Below are 18,269 nucleotides of genomic sequence, written 5' to 3'. Positions count from 1 at the left end.
ACATCGCCTGCCACTGCAGAGTCCTAGTGTCCCCCAACCACTAGTGGCAAGGCAGGCTTACCCTACCCTTCCGCCAAGGATGGACCCTTCCATTTTCTGGTGGGACCCTCCACCAGCACAGGGGGCCTCCTCGTCCCTAGCACAGGTGAGTGCCAGCCAGTAGTCTCCATCGTCCCTCGCCCACCACTGGTGTCCCCCCAGTACCTCACACCTCCCCCTCCACTGCCCTTTCTCCCCTCTCCCAGCACTGGTTGGGGTCCTCCAATGCCACTTCCAGGCCAGGGCCAGCCCTTATCACCCCCCTTCCTCAGGGTCCTCCTTGCCTTTCAGCTCTCCAGTCTTGGGGGTCCCCCTACCCACAGTACGAGGTCCTGGGATCCCACAAGTCTGCTCTCTCTACCACCCACCAGGACTGGGGTCTTCCATCCATCTGCTTTTCCGCCTCCCCTCCCTCTCCCAACCCCCAGAGAAAACAGATCTGAGAGCCCCTCCTCCACGCTGGAAGGTCCTGGAGTCCCTCAGCACCAGGGCACATGTAGGCCCTTCAAGAGCCACCCAGTTCCCGAGACATGGGCTCGTAGTGTTGCAAATGTGTAATTACATTTAAAAAAAATCCACAGAGGGTAGCGAGACCATATACATCTGGGAAGTGAGTTTGCTGCAAGGAAGTCCAGGAAGGTGGATTTCAGAATGTAAGCGGTGCGACACGGATCGTGATCGGTGGTTTTTTTTAAATTACATGAATTTCATTATAATTATAAAAAAGAACTACAATATAATATATAGCTGGGCACTATCAATATTTAACCTGCGGCCAGCAGCTGCCCTTGAAGTTCACTGTAACCAGATTTCATAGGACTTTTAACTTTTCAGTGGTAGAGGATTATAGTTTCTATCCCTGGTAGTTCATGAGATCCAGACCTTAAATAATCTCTGGTCCCTTGGACTACTTAGAAACATAGGTCATTTCCCAGAAAGACCAGAATACTTCCAGCAAGCATCCTTGGCTACACTGCGCTGGGGTGAGCAAAGGACCATTTTGCTTTAGTTACCTAGTTTATTTTTAAAGCAGCATTTCTACTTGGAAATAAACTTGTTATAAAGGATAGGGTTTTAGTTACCATCAGCCAGGTCTGCACTAGAAATGCTTGCTGGTATAGCAACTTCAGCTCGGGGTGTGATTTTTTTCCTCAACATTCTTATGCTGGGAAAAGTCCTAGAGTAGACAGAGTTATACTGGCAAAAAAGTGCTTTTGTTTGCTCAATGAACCAGTATAAGCTACACTGTCAAAAACACTTTGTTTTGTTGAAACTGTGTCTGCATTAAGGAGGGTTTGCCATATAGCTACACCAGCAAAATACAGACTAGGCCTCACTTATCCTGTTTCAGTTTTTGGTAAGCATCGTACCCATCTATCAAATCTGTTTATGTCGTTTGATAGCCATGTGGTAAAGAAACCTGTACTAGGTTTCCCTGTGCCCTGAGATGAGCAAAGTGCTGAGCAGGACCATTTTAAATTAGTTTTAAACTTTATCACATGGTTCTGAATTTATCACACACCATTTACCAAATCCTCCTGTTCCCCTCTGCCTGATAATCCCAGGCTACTTCCAGTTTTCCAAACCTAGTCTAAGCATCTTGTCATCTTTTTTTTTTTTTTTTAAGAGCAACCTTTCATAGAAATACATAGACATACAGAGAAGGTGGAAGTTGCCATATCCACCTTCTCTGTATGTGTATATATATATCTCTATCTTCTTACTACATGTTCCATTCTATACATCCAATGAAGTGGGCTGTAGCCCACGAAAGCTTGTGCTCTAATAAATTTGTTAGTTTCTAAGGTGCCACAAGTCCTCCTGTTCTTTTTGCAGATAAAGAGTAACATGGCTTCTACTCTGAAACCTTTCACAGAAATGTCTCCTTTCCCCAACTGTGGAATTTCTCCAGAAAAATTTCCTAAGGTGCATGACAGGGACTATTCAGTGCAGTAGTAGTGACAGATTGGAAGTCTGATCTTTTATGTCTTGGCAGAGATCAGAAAGGTAACTTCATATAATTACACACAGAAGATTCACAGCTTCCCCCAACACTTGCTTTTAGGAAATTCCCAAGATAATAGACCTTAAATCATAACATTTTGTTTCACATAACTATTTTTGGACATTTTAAAGAAGTTCCTGCACCATGTAGAGCAAAACTCAAGGTAATTTAGACAGTTGGCCTTAAAGGCAAAAGTCACATAAAAGTACCCCAACACCATTTTTAAACTCTTTGAAACAGTCATTCCTGTTACACCTGCGGCACACAGAGACTGCACAAGGGTGTGCGTTGATGGACAGGCTTTACCAGCAGACCACAGGTGTTGCTCATGCTTAATGCGACACCCCCCCGCCCCGCCCCGCCCGCCCGCACCCTGAACGTTCGCCAGCCCCCATCCTGTACCACCTAGTCCCTGCCAACCCCTGTGAAGGGAAGGGAACAGGTGCAGCGTTACGCCTTTGTGCGGAGGGCTGGCAGCAGGCGCGGCTGTGGGGGGCTGTGGGGGCAGGGGGAGCAGGTGCGGGCGGGCGCAGGGCAGAGCTCGGGTTGCTGGCTGCGGCTGGAGGGATTCCTGGCGGTTTCATCACATGACACGATCTTTAATTCGAGAGTCATCGTTCATGCCCGGAGACCCCAGGGCGACCCTGGGCAGAGCCAGGGCTGCCTTGGCACGTCCCAGCCGCCAGCCGGGCGGGGGGTGCCCGGGGCCGCTGTGCGGGAGGTCACCGCGGCGCGCTGCTGCAGACGGGCCGCGCGGTGCCACGTTGAGCTGCGCGGGCGGAGCCGGAGCCACTCCGCAGGCGGCTGCGGCTCCCCCTCCCACCGCCTCCTCAGGTCACGGCGGGGTGGGGGAGCAGCCCCTCCCCGCGCGGGAAAGGGCCGGGCTCGCGTCCTCCCCTCGGGCATGAATGGGCTCAGCGCCGCGGCTTCGCCCCTGGCCCGCCCCTCCCCCAATAGGGATGCGCGTTACAGGCAGCACGTCGCTGGAGATTGGTACCGCGCAGAGAACTGGCTCGCCGCCTCATCCCTCTTAGCCAATCACATGACAAGTTACAGCACGCAGCCCGGATAGCCAATCACAGCCTCAGCCGCTCAGCGCCCCAGGCTTCAGTTTGAAGCCCTGTAGAGTGACTGAGCGGCTTCTGATTGGCTTGAGGAGAAAGCTCTTTCTATTGGATCGGCCCTCGGGGCTGCTAGGGCGGCGGCAACGGCTTTTGATTGGGTCTCTGATTATCTTCGAGTAGGTTCGGCTAGTTCCGTACCGGCCTCACGATTGGCCCCGATGTATTCCGGATGTTTCCGTTCCCGCTCGGTGATTGGCCCCACGCGGGTGAGGTAATTACCGTATCCACCGCGGGATTGGCCCCGATGTGCTTCGGGTGTTGCCGTGCGGAGGCCTCGGGCGGTTTGACTGGGTATTCACAGAAGCTGCTTAAGGCCGTTGCGCAGCGTAGGGCGGCGACGGGGATAGGCGGCTGCGCGGCGTTGGCGCACGGCACACACAGAGCGCAGCAGCGGCCGCAGCAGCAGGAGCCCGGCACGGAGCGGCGGCAGCAGCGGGGACAAAGGGACTGATCGGCGCGGCCGCGGGGGCTCCCGGCAGGAGGCAGCAGCTGCCGGCGCCGGAACCGGCGCGGGGGAGCGGCAGGAGGGTCCGGCCGCGTCGGCGGGTCCCATGTGCCCTGGGCGCCCAGGGGAGCAGCCGCCGCCAGGGCTCTGAAGCCGGCTGAGGAGGAGCCGGGGCCGGGAGCTGCCGCCATGGCCTGTGCCGCCGCCTGCGGCCGCCGCCCGCATTGCAGCCGCCTCAGCGCGAGCCGCCGCCCGCTGCCCCTGCGGGCGCTATGAGGAGCCGCGCCGGAGCCGTCGCCTCATCCCCGCACTGAGGAGCCGGAGCGAGCGAGGGCGCCCGACCGCTTCACTCCCCCACTCCGCCCGCCGAGGATCCCAGCGCCCGCGCCGAGTCCTCTTCCACGCTCGCCTTTGCCGTCGCCTCGCGGAGCAACGCGCAGAGCCGGAGATCCTTCCGCCGGAGAAAATAGTGCCATCGCTGCCGCTGCTGCCTCCCTAAGAGGAGGGGGGTTGGGGGGAGAGAGAGAGAAGGAGAAAAACCAGCGAGGGAAGAAGAGGAGCTCGGCTGTAGCCTGCGCCCCATGTGACTGGCTCCCAGGGTGGGGGCAGCAAGGCCTAGCAACCCCCACTGTTTCGCAGCCCGCAGCAGGAGCAGCATCGGGGGGGGGGGGGCTTGTGTGCTGGGTGGAGGCAGTTGTTGGACCCAGTGGTGGTGCTGGGAAGGATGGTTTTATAAACGAGGAGTGAAGAAGCCCTGAGAAGAGAGATTCAGAGGGGGAGAGGGTTTCCCCTGAGGGGGAGGGGGCTGGAATTTAATGTTGCATTTTTTATCCCTCTCCACCTGAGAGGCACGCACACCAACCACCAGGAAGAGAAGAAGGCGAAAGGAAGAAAGGAGGAGAGGTGATCAGAGGGAGAGAGAGAGAGACCATGTCAGGGCGGCCCAGAACCACCTCCTTTGCAGAGAGCTGCAAACCAGTGCAGCAGCCTTCAGCATTTGGCAGCATGAAAGTTAGCAGTGAGTATTGATTCCGCATCCACACCCTGTGCAGATTAAACACTGGGTTTTTAAAAGAGAATTTGCATTGTTGTTTGTCAGTAAACGTAATCGTGTGAGGGATTCTGGGCTGGTCAGTGGAAGAAGATCTAGGCTCCCTCCCCCCCCCCCCCAATTAACCTTGAATAGGCACACACCATGGTTTCCCTTTGGGCCTCCTGTTTAACAAGAAATATTTGTGTGGTGCTCCTTTCTGCCTTTTATCTGTAACAATATTGTTGTTAAATTGACCAGCTAGTTAAAGGGAATATTTCTGTTGCAATTTGGTTTTAAAGAGCTATGTGCTGCGTTTCTGTCTATGGAGCAACCGAGGGAAGGAAATGAATTACATGCACATGTGATCATCACATATTTGTACAGTTGTATACTTCTAAACATTTTCTGTTGTGTGACCCTTTGGAAAGTGTAATGTTTGCTATAAGTCGGAGGTGAAAATAAGCTGATAGGTCCCGTAGGGCATACTACCAAGAGCCGGTGCACAGTACTGGGGCAGCCTGGCTTCCCCAGGGGACAATTTAAAGGGTCTGGGGCCCCCAGCAGTGGATGGGGCCCCAGGCCCTTTAAATTGCCTCCAGAGCCCCGCTGCTGGAGCCCTGGGGTAGCGGCGGGGGGCCTGGGGCTCCCCTACTTCTACCGCCCTGGCCCTTTAAATAGCCGCTGGAGCCCTGCCGCCGCTACCCCGGGGCTCCGGGGGCTATTTAAAGGGCCAGGACTGCAGAGGCAGCTGGAGCCCCGGCCCTTTAAATAGCCCCTGGAACCCCCGCTACCCCAGGGCTCTGGGGGCTATTTAAAGGGCCTGTGGCTGCCCTGCTTCTGCTGCCCCGGTCCTTTAAATAGCCGCTGGATCCCCGCTGCGTCCCCAGAGCTCCAGTGGCTAATTAAAGGACCGGGGCAGTAGAAGCAGGGGAGCCCCGGGCCCTTTAAATAGCCCCCAGAGCCCGGGGCTGCTGCTGCTACCCCGGTGGGGGAGGGGGGGAAGGAGGAGAAAGAAGGGCGGGGCACTTACCTTACAGGATGGGCTGGGGCTGGCTCTGACCCCCTCAGCCCCGCCCTTCCACCCTAGGCCCCGCCCCTTCCAAAGGCCAGCGCTGGCCCCAGTGTACCAGTAAGTCACTCTACTTACTTTCACCCCTGCTATAAGTATGCACCCACAACTGGGGTGTGTACACTTCTTTTGTGCAAGCTTACAAGGAGGCTTAGAAAGGTCTATCCCCATAATATCTTGTGTTTCAGGCTTTGTTAAATGTGCTGTGAAAAAAATTCTTGAATATGATGTACTGTATGTTCTTTTTCACTGGCTTTCGGAATTTGAGAAATATTTTTTAAGGATGAGGCCTGTGGCCCCATTCTAAACAGTAGTATTACATGTATATTTGAAATTGGGTAAGTGGTTTAATATGTGCTTATCCTTGATCTCCCAGTTTATGGCATTGGGATTTTGAGGAGAATTAGAAATATATATTTAATTCTGTTAATCAAAAAGATAAAGTGTTGGAGGAAAAAGGCCCTATTGTGTGTTTCAAAGATCAATTACATATTTATAATCTGGAATTTGTTGATTACTGGTTTAAGTATATTCACATGCAAAGGTAAAATGATCTTGCTTATCTATGTGAATAATTTCCATTCGAAGGCACTTCAGTTCCACTCTTGTAGAAATCTGGATGGCTTTATAAAAGGACTGTGAGTGTCTAATATACATCATATTATTTAAACTGTTCACTTTGAGACTTGCATTTTGACTGGCAAAGCTGTGTTTATATCATATTGCTTTACTGTACATGTGAAGCTTTAGTTCACATCAAAGCTTTAGGTAATTGTGAGCTTTCAAACATTTGTCAGAAATTCTTGTATTTTCTAGTCTAAGATGCCTTCCACTGTGGTTGGAGCTTTGAGGAAAATATTGGCTTTATGGTCTGAAGTCTACCCTGTCAGTCTGTGTGATCAGAGTACCTGCAGTATGAATGAACATTTTGAGTAGTTAGCCCATATTAGCAACATGAAACTGTACAGTTGATTAGATATTGCAATAACGCATTTCACTCTCCATTTATATGGAGAATATTGTATGTCTCCATTTTATTCTCATTCTCCTTATATAAGGGAAGCAGGAGGTGTTAATCAATAATCTGCATGTGACTATGTGTAAAATAGACCCAGATCTAGAGCTGTCATGATCAGAAACTAAAATGGTCTTTAAGCTTTTCCTCTTATTTTTGAAGGTTTGGTTTGAGTCTCTCTTCCTATTTGAGGTCAAAGTCTAGGTAGATGCATGCCCATAAATTGGTTTAGGCTAGCAAATATGATTAAATCCCAAATATATAACACAATGGGGAAGCAAAGGCCTTAACGTAAAGCGCCCATAACGGTGATACCCCTCTTCCCCCCCCATTGTGATCATGTGCTGCATGTCCTGTTGGTGTCTTTAAAAGGATATGCTTCAGAGTAGCAGCCGTGTTAGTCTATATCCACAAAAAGAAAAGGAGTACTTGTGGCACCTTAGAGACTAACCAATTTATTTGAGCATAAGCTTTCGTGGTTGGTCTCTAAGGTGCCACAAGTACTCCTTTAAAAAAAAAAAAAGATATATAATCAGAGCAGCAGAGGCAAGGACTGTGTGGAGTAGGAGACAGTGTCTGGTCTGGAGGACAGCAGGACTGCCATATGCCAAAAAGGGTAACTTCTAATGGGATTCAGAATTTTTGGTGGCCTCTTTGGGTATGATGAGGCAAGATTCAAATAATCAGAGTTCAGGTCTTGGAAAAGTAGGCTTTACTTTTTTTAATGATGTTTCTAGCCATTTTGGTTGTAAAAAAAAAATTCCTGTATATGACCATCTGTATATTGATGCGGTGCGGTTTCTGAAGTCTGCAGGCAGCTCTGGTGCCTCTGACACTGATCAGAACTTCCTAAACTGTAGCAGAGTGAAAACTGACCTGTTTTGGGTCTCTTTCACTGCTTCTATTCATAATTCTGTGAGTAGTAATGAAACTGAATGATCAAGTAAACCTTGCTCTGATGCTGCTGTGGAAAGACAGGAGGAGCAGCTGCAGTCGGGCACTGTAGCTACTCTGGAGGAAGAGAGGACTCCAAAAGTGGAGGCTGTGGGAGGGGCAGAGTAGCAGAGACTCTACCTACCATCACAGCATCCAGGAGGATGTGGGTGGGAACATAGTGAATACTCCCTGCTGTTGAACTGAAGGAGCATGTGTTTTTCCCCTAAATTTATCAGATGGTTGCTCACTCACTGCAGACTGATAGGAAAGAATGAGACTTGAAGCTAGATCCAGGGACTGGCATAAGATTCCCAGCACCTCTCCTTTCCCAGCTCCAGTAAAGGGAACTTGTCATTTGTGCTTCACATGCTGCCCACCTGTCTGGGATAACAGTTGTAGGGATTGTGGTGTCCCAGGATTCTTTCACCAAAGGTAGAAGTAGTAGATGTTGCCTTGTCAGTGTTAAGAGCATCTTCCAAGATCCACTAGGTAGTTTTTTGTTTTGGTTTTGAGAGCACTTACGCTCCCCTGAATTTGTATATTTTAAAATTTAGTTAACTTCAAGTGGCTTCCTCTGTGTTTACAGTTCTATAATATTGGGTTTGCAAACTTATTCTGTGCAAAAAAACTTTTTTTTGTGTTCCTTAAAAAGACATACTGGTTGGGCCTGTACTAGTTTCTAGGAATGAATTGAGGGCAATATAAAAAATATTAGATGTATTTTTCATTTTGAAAGGTCTAGCTGTGATCTTATTTAAAAGGTAAATATGTTAGTTGGATTTGTAAGGTTAAATATAAACATTCAGCTAATAACGTTTGGACTTCTGGGTTGCTGTTTAAATTGATGCTTGCTGGTAAATTCCATTTGCCGAAATTGAGGTATGGCGCTTACCATGGCTTAGTGCTGTACCTAGTTGCTTTATTCTGGGAAATGATGTACAACTGGAAGCAAACATGAGAAATTATCCTGAAAATGAAGTGCGGTCTTGCAACACACAACAAAAAATGCATCTTTTCATAAAAATACAAGTCTTAAATGGGAAAACTCACAACTTGCAGATTTAAACAGTAACCTTTCATGGCTGTGAAACTGCTGTTGATTATGAAAGAAAGTGTTTTAAAGAACATTTAAGACTTGATACACTTAAAAATACTGTCTTCAAACTATTACTTTGTCTCTGCCCACAGTCCTTAATAACAGGCTAATTCTTCTCAAGGGTTGCAATAAACTATTCACTGCATATGTAAATGTCGTATACATGTAATAGAATTACTTGTAATTTTTCATTAAAATAAATTTAGTGAATGCTGCACAGCTGCTCACCTTGGGTTAAATGCCCAAATCTAGCTACCGTGTGTACTCATTCATAAGCCGAATATTTTTGGTAAAAAAAAGTGACGCATCAAAGAGCGGGGTTCGGCTTATGAACGGGTCTACACCAACATTTAATGATTTTAAACGCTATGAAATCATTGAATTGAATATCTAATACATTGTCATTTTGTTTAACTGGAGCATCTGCAGGCACCGAGCCCCTCAGCTCCCTGTGGCCGGGAACAGCGAACCGCGGCCACAGGGAGCTGAGGGGCTCCGTGCCTGCAGATGCTCCAGGTAAACAAAACGTCCCAACCCGCCAGTGGCATACCCTGACGGGCCGGGAGCCAAAGTTTGCCAACCCCTGAAATATAGTGTCCGCTTATGAAAGGGTCATAGAGTTTTTACTATTTTTACCTATCCATCTTGGGGTGGGTCGGCTTATAAACGAACTGGCTAATGAACGAGTATATACTGTATTTTCTTGAGTGATGTGTGTAAGTTGATGGCCTCTTGCATTTTCATAATTTAGACTATGTAGCAATTAATTCTAAAAGAATTTTGCGCCAACAGCAAACTTGCCTTTTGTTCAAGTTCATTGTTTCTACTGCTTACTTAAACTTAGTCAGTTTTTTCATATGGAAGGATCCAAAAGTGCACAAGAAGCTCTCTGTGAGTACATATTACCCCAGTGCTGAAATGCAGCCACGTACAAAGTGGAACATAGTAGCAGCTTGACAGTTGCACGGCCTGTTAGTTTAGGATAGTAATGGTATCAAAATAAATCTGTAAGAAAGGTTTTTGGGTAGGAGGCAACAACTTGGTTAAAAGCTTAAGATAAATAACGGCCCCCTCCACCCCCAAAATAAAAGGCTATCCTAGCTGAAAAGAAATCATCTTCTCTCGCCAGAGCCTCCTAGCTGCTGAGAGTTGTGTGGGTTTTAGCCAACCTATCCCTCATCCAGATTTTTAGCTACTTCTGGGAGGGGGAGTTTCCTTTACACAAAAAATGGAAAAAATTACCTGACTCCATATCAGGGTGAAAAATGTCTTTATATTGTCATGCCCCAAATCCACACTCCTGCAGTTTCAAAAGGGGAATATAACAGCCGTGTGCTGTGTCTACATCACCAATCAATATTGTATTTATACTTTTAAAAAAAATGTTAGAGGGCTAGTTGAGTAGAACAGAAATTTCTTAGTTAATAAAATATTTATCAGTCTTCATGAATGCCAGTGAAATTTGTCACATAACTGCCAAACACAATTCAACCAACCCTTTTTACTTCATCTCCTGCCCCGATACACCTTTTTTCCCTTTCCAGCTTCACTAGTTTGGTTGGTTGGAGTAGTTTTCTTTCTAGTGATGTATATCATGGTGTATCTTTTCCTGAGGTCTCTTATTTTTTTTTTCTTTTCTCTGCCTTAGCTTACTTGATGTATATTCACACTTTTCCCCTGTCTCATTGCATCTTTTCCCCCATCCAAGCAATATACTCTCTTAATACTGTATTTTCCTATCTTCCCATCAATCTTGTCCTCTTTCTCTCCCACCCACCGTTAGATCACCTCACACACCAGTGTGTGTGAACCCACACATTGAACTAGGAAACTTTACCTGTCTACATTCTGCCTGGTTCTCGTTAGTGATGCTGTTTCCTTGCCTTTAATTAGGAGGTCACAGGATGTGCTACAATATCATTCCGGCACCCGTGATGGTGGTTATGGTTCTGCAGAACTTGAGATTTCTTTTTTCAAACTAACATGTATAGTCAATATTGATGAAGAGATGAAGAAAGACTTAGGGATGTAAAATATAAAATTGTTAACTTGTAAGCATTAGTCTTACCGTTAACCCCCAGCCCCGGGCTTGCCAGAGTGGCCCTGACCCTTCTATCTTTGACTGGTTAACTGGTGTAAATTTGTAAACAATATTTACCTCCCTAACAGGACTATCTTCCTGGAGCTGCCTTGCTCCCCAACTTAATTTATCCGTACAATTTATTCTCACTGCTGATGCGGCACTGGTGCAAGTACTACGTTAGGCAGTGCATAGACATTTTTACAACACTGTCAACTGACCTTACTCAGAGCAGGTCTAGGTGACTATGGTAAAAATACTAGCTACTAGTCTATGCTCGTTCTCTCACTGTTAGAACTGATGAAGTTGCACTGGTGCCAGAACAGCAGAGAAAAGAAAAAAAAAAAAGAGACCACAGGAAAAGATACACCATGATATACATCACTAGAAAGAAAACTACTCCAACCAACCAAACTAGTGAAGATCTAGAGAAAATCCTCAGGGTAGACAAAGGCTCTGAGAGTCTGCAAAAAACTTGCAGTAGTAGGTCTAAGAGGTGTGAGGTGCATCCTTTCGTCTCAGTGGGGCATTAACACTAAAGCTTTTAGTCATTTGAACACACTTTAGTTTGCTTATTCAGCATGGTTGGATGTAATAGGTCTTTTCCCCCCACTAATACTTCTCATGCTGATCCCCTCACGATAGCCAGTACAGAATTTTTGTATTCTGTAGAAGTTTGTCCAATTCAATTTAAAGCCTCAAAGCCTCATCACTTTACAGTTTGAGGAAACTATTCCGTGGACTGACAAGGTAGGTGAGGTAATATCTTTTATTGAACCAACTTCTTTTAGTGGAAGGGACAAGCTTTTGGGTGGCAGAGTTCTTCCTCAGGTCTGGAGAAAATAACCAGAGTATCTAAGCTAAATACCAGGTGGGACAGAGTAAGCATAAGGGTTTCACACATGCTGTTGGGGACCAATTAAAGTGGATAACGAAGGGGTAGCAGGCTGTGTTACAAATTGTAATGAGTCATAAATCCAGCATCTCTTAAATTCATAGTTTTTAGTGTCCAACAAAGTTAAGAATTTTAAGTTGAAGGTATTACTCAGATTTCCTTTGAGAAAGAGGACTGAGAGGTCAGATATGGAATGATCACTTTCTGAAAAGTGTTTGCCCACAAGTGGTAGGATGTTTTTGTCTTATCATTTTTCTGTGAGAATTCATTTGAGAGCATAGTGAAAACCCATATAGATGCTGGGGCATTTGGTGCACTGGTTAAGGTTAGGCATCTTGTGGTAGGTATGTTTAGAACCCATGGATCTTGAGTTGTGTTGTGGAGCGTACTGATGATTGTGGGAATGGAGTTATGTCTGCAGGTTTTACATCTGTTGCTCTGGCAGCATGTGGTGTCATTTTCAGTTGCTGTCGCCTGGTTGGTCGGGAGCTTGCTTCTGTTTATGAGTTTGATGATGTTGGATGGTTGTTCAAAGGCCAGAAGGGGGTTTTTGGAAAACAATTCTTTCAGGAGTATGGTAGGTGACGACAAGGCAGGGTGGATAAATATCAATGATTTAAAAAATAATAAAAAATAGGGTTTTTTCCTCAAAAAGCATTTTATAAAAAAAAATCCCATCTGAAGATAGTTTTAATTAAGATACATTATAGCTCAAAGATATCTCATCGTGGAATAGGGATTATAAATTCTAATTCTATAGTATGAGACAATATATTCATGTAGATTAAGAAAAGTTTTGTAAATGAGTTCCAGGGACCCAATTTTATGGGGTGGCAGGGGCTTCTGTATAGATTATTTGGGTTAATCTTTCTATCTACGCAGTGGGACTCAGTGCTCAGTCTAGAAGATATCATCAAACTGTGGATTTGTGTCTCCAGAGATAATATACTTGTTAACAGCAAAAATGTTTTTAAATAAATAAATAAATATATAGAGGTGAGAAATAATAGAGCTCAACCCTATTGTCCCTCTGCAAATTTGTGCACACAGAGCCAATCCCTTACCTCTCTCTAAAAGTGCAAAGTTTCAAAAAGTTCAATGAATAGAAGATTGTTGGGGGCGGAATAGATCTGGAGAAGAAGAAGTCTGGAGATAAATGTGAGAAGGGAGGGACAGGCAGTAGAAACAAAAGCGAAACTGTTTGAACAGCATATTCCAGAAGTCTTGAGATCTTTCTGAGTGTGGTCTTCATTGATTAGAGATCTACCATACCATTCTCTCACTAGAAGGGAAAACCTATAATGGCAGCAGGCCGTAAAAGTCCATAAAAATCCAATTTAAATCAAATCCACTCTGCAACAAGGGGCGTCAGGTTTTTTTTCTGTATTTAAAGCAGGTTATTCTGGGGTATTTGGGTGGTTCTATGATGCAACCTGCTTTTCAGGTGGAATGTCCTCGTTTAGTGAAGGTGGCTTCAAGTCTGTTTAGGTGTGTATCCTGGACTTGCTCTTTGGAGCAAATTCTGTGGCATCTCAGTCCCTGCCTGCCTGTAGACAACAGATTTCTTGGGGTGGCTTCTGAATTTGTGAAAGTAAGTATGGTGATGTTCAGGGTTTTTTTGTATATAATTGGTTGTAGTTCCATTGTTGAAGCTGATCGTGGTGTTCAGGATGTTGATGCTGGCGTGGGAGTGTTCTATAGAGAGGAGAGAGGGATGGGTGGTGGTGGTTGATGTTTGTGGTGGAAATCTGTGAGGGAGTTTAGGTCATCTGTCCAGAGGATGAACATATCATTGAAGTATCTCAGGTTATACAGTTTGTTTTGTGGTGCATTTGAGGAGGCCCATGAAGAGGTTGGCATATTGGGGAGCCAGATTAGAACCCATGCCTGTTCCCAGTCTGCAGACTGAAGTCAGGAAAAATTTCCTATTATTTTTTTTTCTAATTTAAAGTTTCCTTTTTAAATTTCATTCGAATCTTGTAACTCTACCTCATCACTTGAAGTCAACCACAGTGGGAGACATTGGAGAGAATTAAAGGGCTGGCAGCAGCCTTCAGCTGAAATCCCACAGCAGTTAGTTGTACCACTTAACGCTTGAATTTAATGAACACCAGTTTAGCATATATTTGAAATATAAGTACAGCATTAAGGGAACTTGTTCAGTGCTTTGTAGGTATTTGGATTTAGACAAAAATAAAAGAGAGCTATCCAAAACCTTGAGGGGCATCTGGTGTACGTTACAATAACAAACTATGAGAGCGGTTTACAGCCCCTCTCCTCTTTACAGCTAACCAATCTAAATCCTTGTGAAACACAGATCCGATGAAGTGAGCTGTAACTCACGAAAGCTTATGCTCAGATACCTTTGTTAGTCTCTAAGGTGCCACAAGTACTCCTTTTCTTTTTACAGAACTTCATGTAGACTTATGAACCTCCTCCTTCCACAGAAAACTCTGGAGTGTCCTGAAGGTTAACAGATGTTGGCTATTTTGGAGTGAGGAAAGCTGGTTCCAGATCTGAGGATCCCTCTAGGATAACGGACTATCACTAGCTTCCTTTTTAAATCTGAGGGATCCAGTTTGTGTCTCTGCTGATAACATCTTTGGCAGTATGGCGTGAAGAAAGAGTCAGCCTCCCAAGCCACAAATATCCAATCCCAGCTTTATAGGCCAAAACTAGCGCCTCTAATTACAATCTAGAATTTCACAGGCAGCTAATGCAGACCATGGAGCACAGGTGTCATATAATGCCACCAGGTAGCATAATTAAATAGGTGGACTGCCACATTCTGCACCATTTTAACGTTTTGGATTGATTTAAGGTATAACCCCCATGTAGAGAGCATTGCAGTAATCCAGTCATGAAGTGACAAAGGCATGAGTCATGAATTTTAACAGGTCTAACGATATTAGCATGGGCACTCAGGCTATGTTTACACTAGCACGTTGGTTGGTCGGGATGTGAAAAAAAGCCTGTTGGGGTAGCTTCATTATGCCAAAGCCAGAGCGCTCTCCTGTCAGAGCAGCTACACGGGAGACTAACAGCGCCACAGTTGCAGTGGCACAGATTGTGTGATGAAGTAGTCTCAACATCTGTAGTATCACAGTGCGCATCTTAGGCCTAAACTTGACTGGGGACCTAGCACAGCAGGTCTTAATTCACCCAAGGCCAGTGGCCCAGCGTACTCAGTCTGTATCAGTTTCTGAAAGATGTTTTCTTAAGTTTCTGCACTGGTAGCATGGAGTTTGCTTTATTGAAGGAACTTTACTATGGAATTCAGGAGCATTTGGGTGTTTACAGTAGAAAGCTAACTCTGGACCCTAATGTCACAGAAACAAGTGCTTTGTTTCCAAGACAGGTGGTTTACTTACTCAGTTCTGTGTGTGAGTCTACACATTCTCAGTTTTGTATAGGTTTGAATGTAATTATGAGCAAGTTGCAGCACTTCTGTTTTGCAGGCTTTAGTAACAATAGTAATCCTATTCAATGTAACAAACTTGTGCATTTCTTGCCAGTATTCCTGTAAAGTGTGCTTTGAACTTAAATATATAAATATTATGGGCTAATTGTTCAGTTAAAAATCATCCGGGAGAGGGGACAAGGGGAGCAATGTTGCTGTGCTGCTGTTTCAGTTTAACTCTTTGGTTCGAGTAACTTCTGTTTCCAAATGCAAAACCAAAGTCAATAGATCTTAGATTTAAGAGTTCAGAGAATTAAGTGATGTGTGTAAATAGATGCTCTGGTTGTCTCCAGTCATCTGGCCAAATTTGGAGAAAGCCTTCTGCCAGAAGCCCTGGACTAATAGAAGTGCTATCTGGGCAAGAACAAATGTTGGATTTTATGCCTCCTATCTGGACTAGGACAACAGAGGAAGCTAGGGTAGGCTGAGTGGTATTAGGCACATCACTATTAAGCTGCTGGTCCAAAATGAGGGGGAATGGAAATATCAACTATGCAAGTAATGTCTTGAAAAGGGTATGGGATCAGGGAGAAGTGCGCTGCTGAGCATGCTTGAAGCTGAGCTTCTGTTTGGATATGTCAGTTCTTTGATCAGATGTCTGTGGTGACTTAGGAGAAGAGAATTTGAGTGTGGGCTTTGAAGTTATAACAAGAAGGGAAGCAACAGTTTAATTTTCCAGTCAAGATGGAGTAGGCTCTTTTAGAGCTGCAACTGCTACTACTGCAGGACATAGTTTGTTTTGATTTTTAGTGGGAGTGTAATGCTTACAAGTTGTAGGCCTTGGCCCTATAGTTCAAAGGCAGTATCTTAGGTCAGAAAAGCGAGCAATAATTTAATTTTTCCAACCAGGCCAAGTGTCGTGTGGTAAAATAAACAGCAATCTGATTATTTGCTGCTGCAAAGCATACTTTGATTTGTTTTTTAGGAGGGAGATGACTTCTCGCCGATACTTAACTGCTGTTGCTAGAGCGAGTCCATTTAATTTCATTAACTTATACACTATTCTAAACACACTTATATGCCCTCTATATATACACACACAGAGACTCAGTGGGTTTAACTAGAACAAAACATTGAAAAATGTCTGAAACATATCAAACTGTTCTGTGTGGTGGGGTTATTTTGTGTGTGTGTGTGTGTGGTTTGAATCCATCAGCCCAAATCTCTAGATAGAGTTTGCCTGTGGTCTAAGTAAACATGAATCACCTAGCACAGCTGTTAGTCAAGGAAAAACTTAGCCATAAACATGCTTTCTAAAATTTATAGACCAATTTAAAGCCATATCAGAAAGAATTTTATTTATATATTTATTTATTTATTTATTTTTGGTAACTTGCTGAAAGCATAAGAAGCTTTCTGATAAGGGCATCCCTTGGAAAGTGAGTGTAAAATTTTTAGTATGGTTATATTATGTGTACATTGCTGATCACCTGAAATTTGTGGATGCAGAAAGTCATTTTGTTCATAAGAAACTTCTATATGTGGATTGTTCTGTAAAGTGTAGCACAAGAGAAGCAACGTTTGTTACCACATAGAACATCACATCTGCCATTGCCAAGTATCATTTCAGTTTTAGAGACTTCAAAATATCAAAAACTGCCTTAATCTTGGATTAAACAGATAAACACTCATGGAGCAAGAGACTTCGGAGGCCATTACAAAGTGTTGTAGAGAAGTGTCTTAAAAAGGCTTATAGAAAGCTAGGTTTATTATTGTACTTGCTGATGGAGTCACTGGGGTGTCTGTAGCTGAGCAAGAGTCTGTGTACATCAAATCAGTGCAGTGTGGGGAAGCTTGTACTCTTTACTGAGGTAGTAGACTTGGAATCTAGGATAGCTGATGGTATCACAGTGGAATTAAAAACTGCTTTGGGAATTGTGGGGATCGAGACAGAAAAACGAAAACATTGTTCACTGAATTGAATTCAACCTTTAGCTTGTGATTCTGGATCTCAAAAATTATCAAAAGCATGCATTTATTTTGAGATGCATTCAAATATTGCTACTTAAGTGACCAGGAAGCAGCAATTGCAATCTGTTTTGAGGCATCTGCCATGTTTGCTGGGTTGCTTGTCAGACCACAGTGGTAAAGGCAATGACCAAAAATTATCATTTGGCTGTTGCTCATCTAGAGGATATTGCAAAAACCAAGTAGCGTTGATGTAGCCCAAATAGAAAAATTCCTTAAGGAAATCAAGACAGAGAATTGTGTGGGCCCTTTATTTCGTGATGCACACAAATGCCAGTATGACTAAAGCTCGCTTTCAAGGCAAGAATCTCCTTCTCTGAGGCTCTGGGAAGGCTCAGAATTGCTATGCTGGAACTTATAGCAATAAAAGACAGTCCTAGCCGTTGCTTTCCAGGATGGCAGACTTGAAAGGCTAAACATTTCTGGGATCCTGGAGAGACAGCAGTAGAATCTTCAGGTCTGTATGGGTGAAGTAGCCCTTAAGCTTCTGGATACCAGATATTCATGAGGCTACAGCAAAACACATTTGGTGTGGTTTCAATGTTATGACTTTATGCAATAGTCTACTGCAGAGGTGGGCAAACTACGGCCCACGGGCCACATCTGGCCCTTGAGTTCCTACTCTGGGCAGCAGGGCTGCAAGCTCCTGCCGGGCAGCACGGATGTGAGAGCTGCCGGCCTGCCCCGGTGCTCTAGACTGTGCAGTGGCATGGCGGGCTCCTGCCTAGCAGCGTGGCTGCCAGTCCTGGTGCTCTGAGCAGAATGGTAAGAGGGTGGGGGGAGGGGGTTGGATAAGGGGCAGGGGATTCCGGGGGGCAGTCGGGACAGGGAGCAGGGGATGGTTGGATGGGTGTGGGAGTCCCGGGTGGGGGGGTGTCTGTCAGGGGGCAGGGGTGTGGATAGGGATCGTCGGGGAAGTCAGGAGACAGGGAACGGGGGTTGGATAAGGGACGGGGGTCCCGGGGCAGGGGGGTGGTTAGGCATGTGGGCATCTCAGGAGGGGGCAGGTGGGGACAAGGAGCAGCGGGAATTGGATGGGTCAGAGGTTCTGAGGGGAGCAGTCAGGGTAGAAAGTGGGAGGGGGTGGATAAGGGGTGGAGGCCA

General features: G+C 45.5%; 1 protein-coding gene across 6 annotated transcripts in view; it reads left to right on the top strand.

Annotated features, from left to right (window-relative positions):
• The first annotated feature begins 3,464 nt into the window (after positions 1-3,464).
• The window catches only part of GSK3B (glycogen synthase kinase 3 beta), a 270,397-nt gene continuing 255,592 nt past the window's right edge, over positions 3,465-18,269 (top strand). For 2 of the 6 annotated variants that reach the window (XM_048818892.2, XM_048818899.2), the window contains exon 1: positions 3,470-4,631. In XM_048818892.2, coding sequence (XP_048674849.1) covers positions 4,544-4,631 — 88 coding nt within the window. In that variant the 5' untranslated portion in view covers positions 3,470-4,543. Of the gene's footprint in view, positions 4,632-18,269 lie in introns of all 6 variants that reach the window. The other 4 variants (XM_048818855.2, XM_048818865.2, XM_048818908.2 and 1 more) reach the window with 4 other exon arrangements.

Source organism: Caretta caretta, chromosome 1, assembly GCF_965140235.1.
Source record: "Caretta caretta isolate rCarCar2 chromosome 1, rCarCar1.hap1, whole genome shotgun sequence".
Taxonomy (NCBI): domain Eukaryota; kingdom Metazoa; phylum Chordata; order Testudines; family Cheloniidae; genus Caretta; species Caretta caretta.
This window is presented reverse-complemented; position numbering and strand designations above follow the sequence as displayed.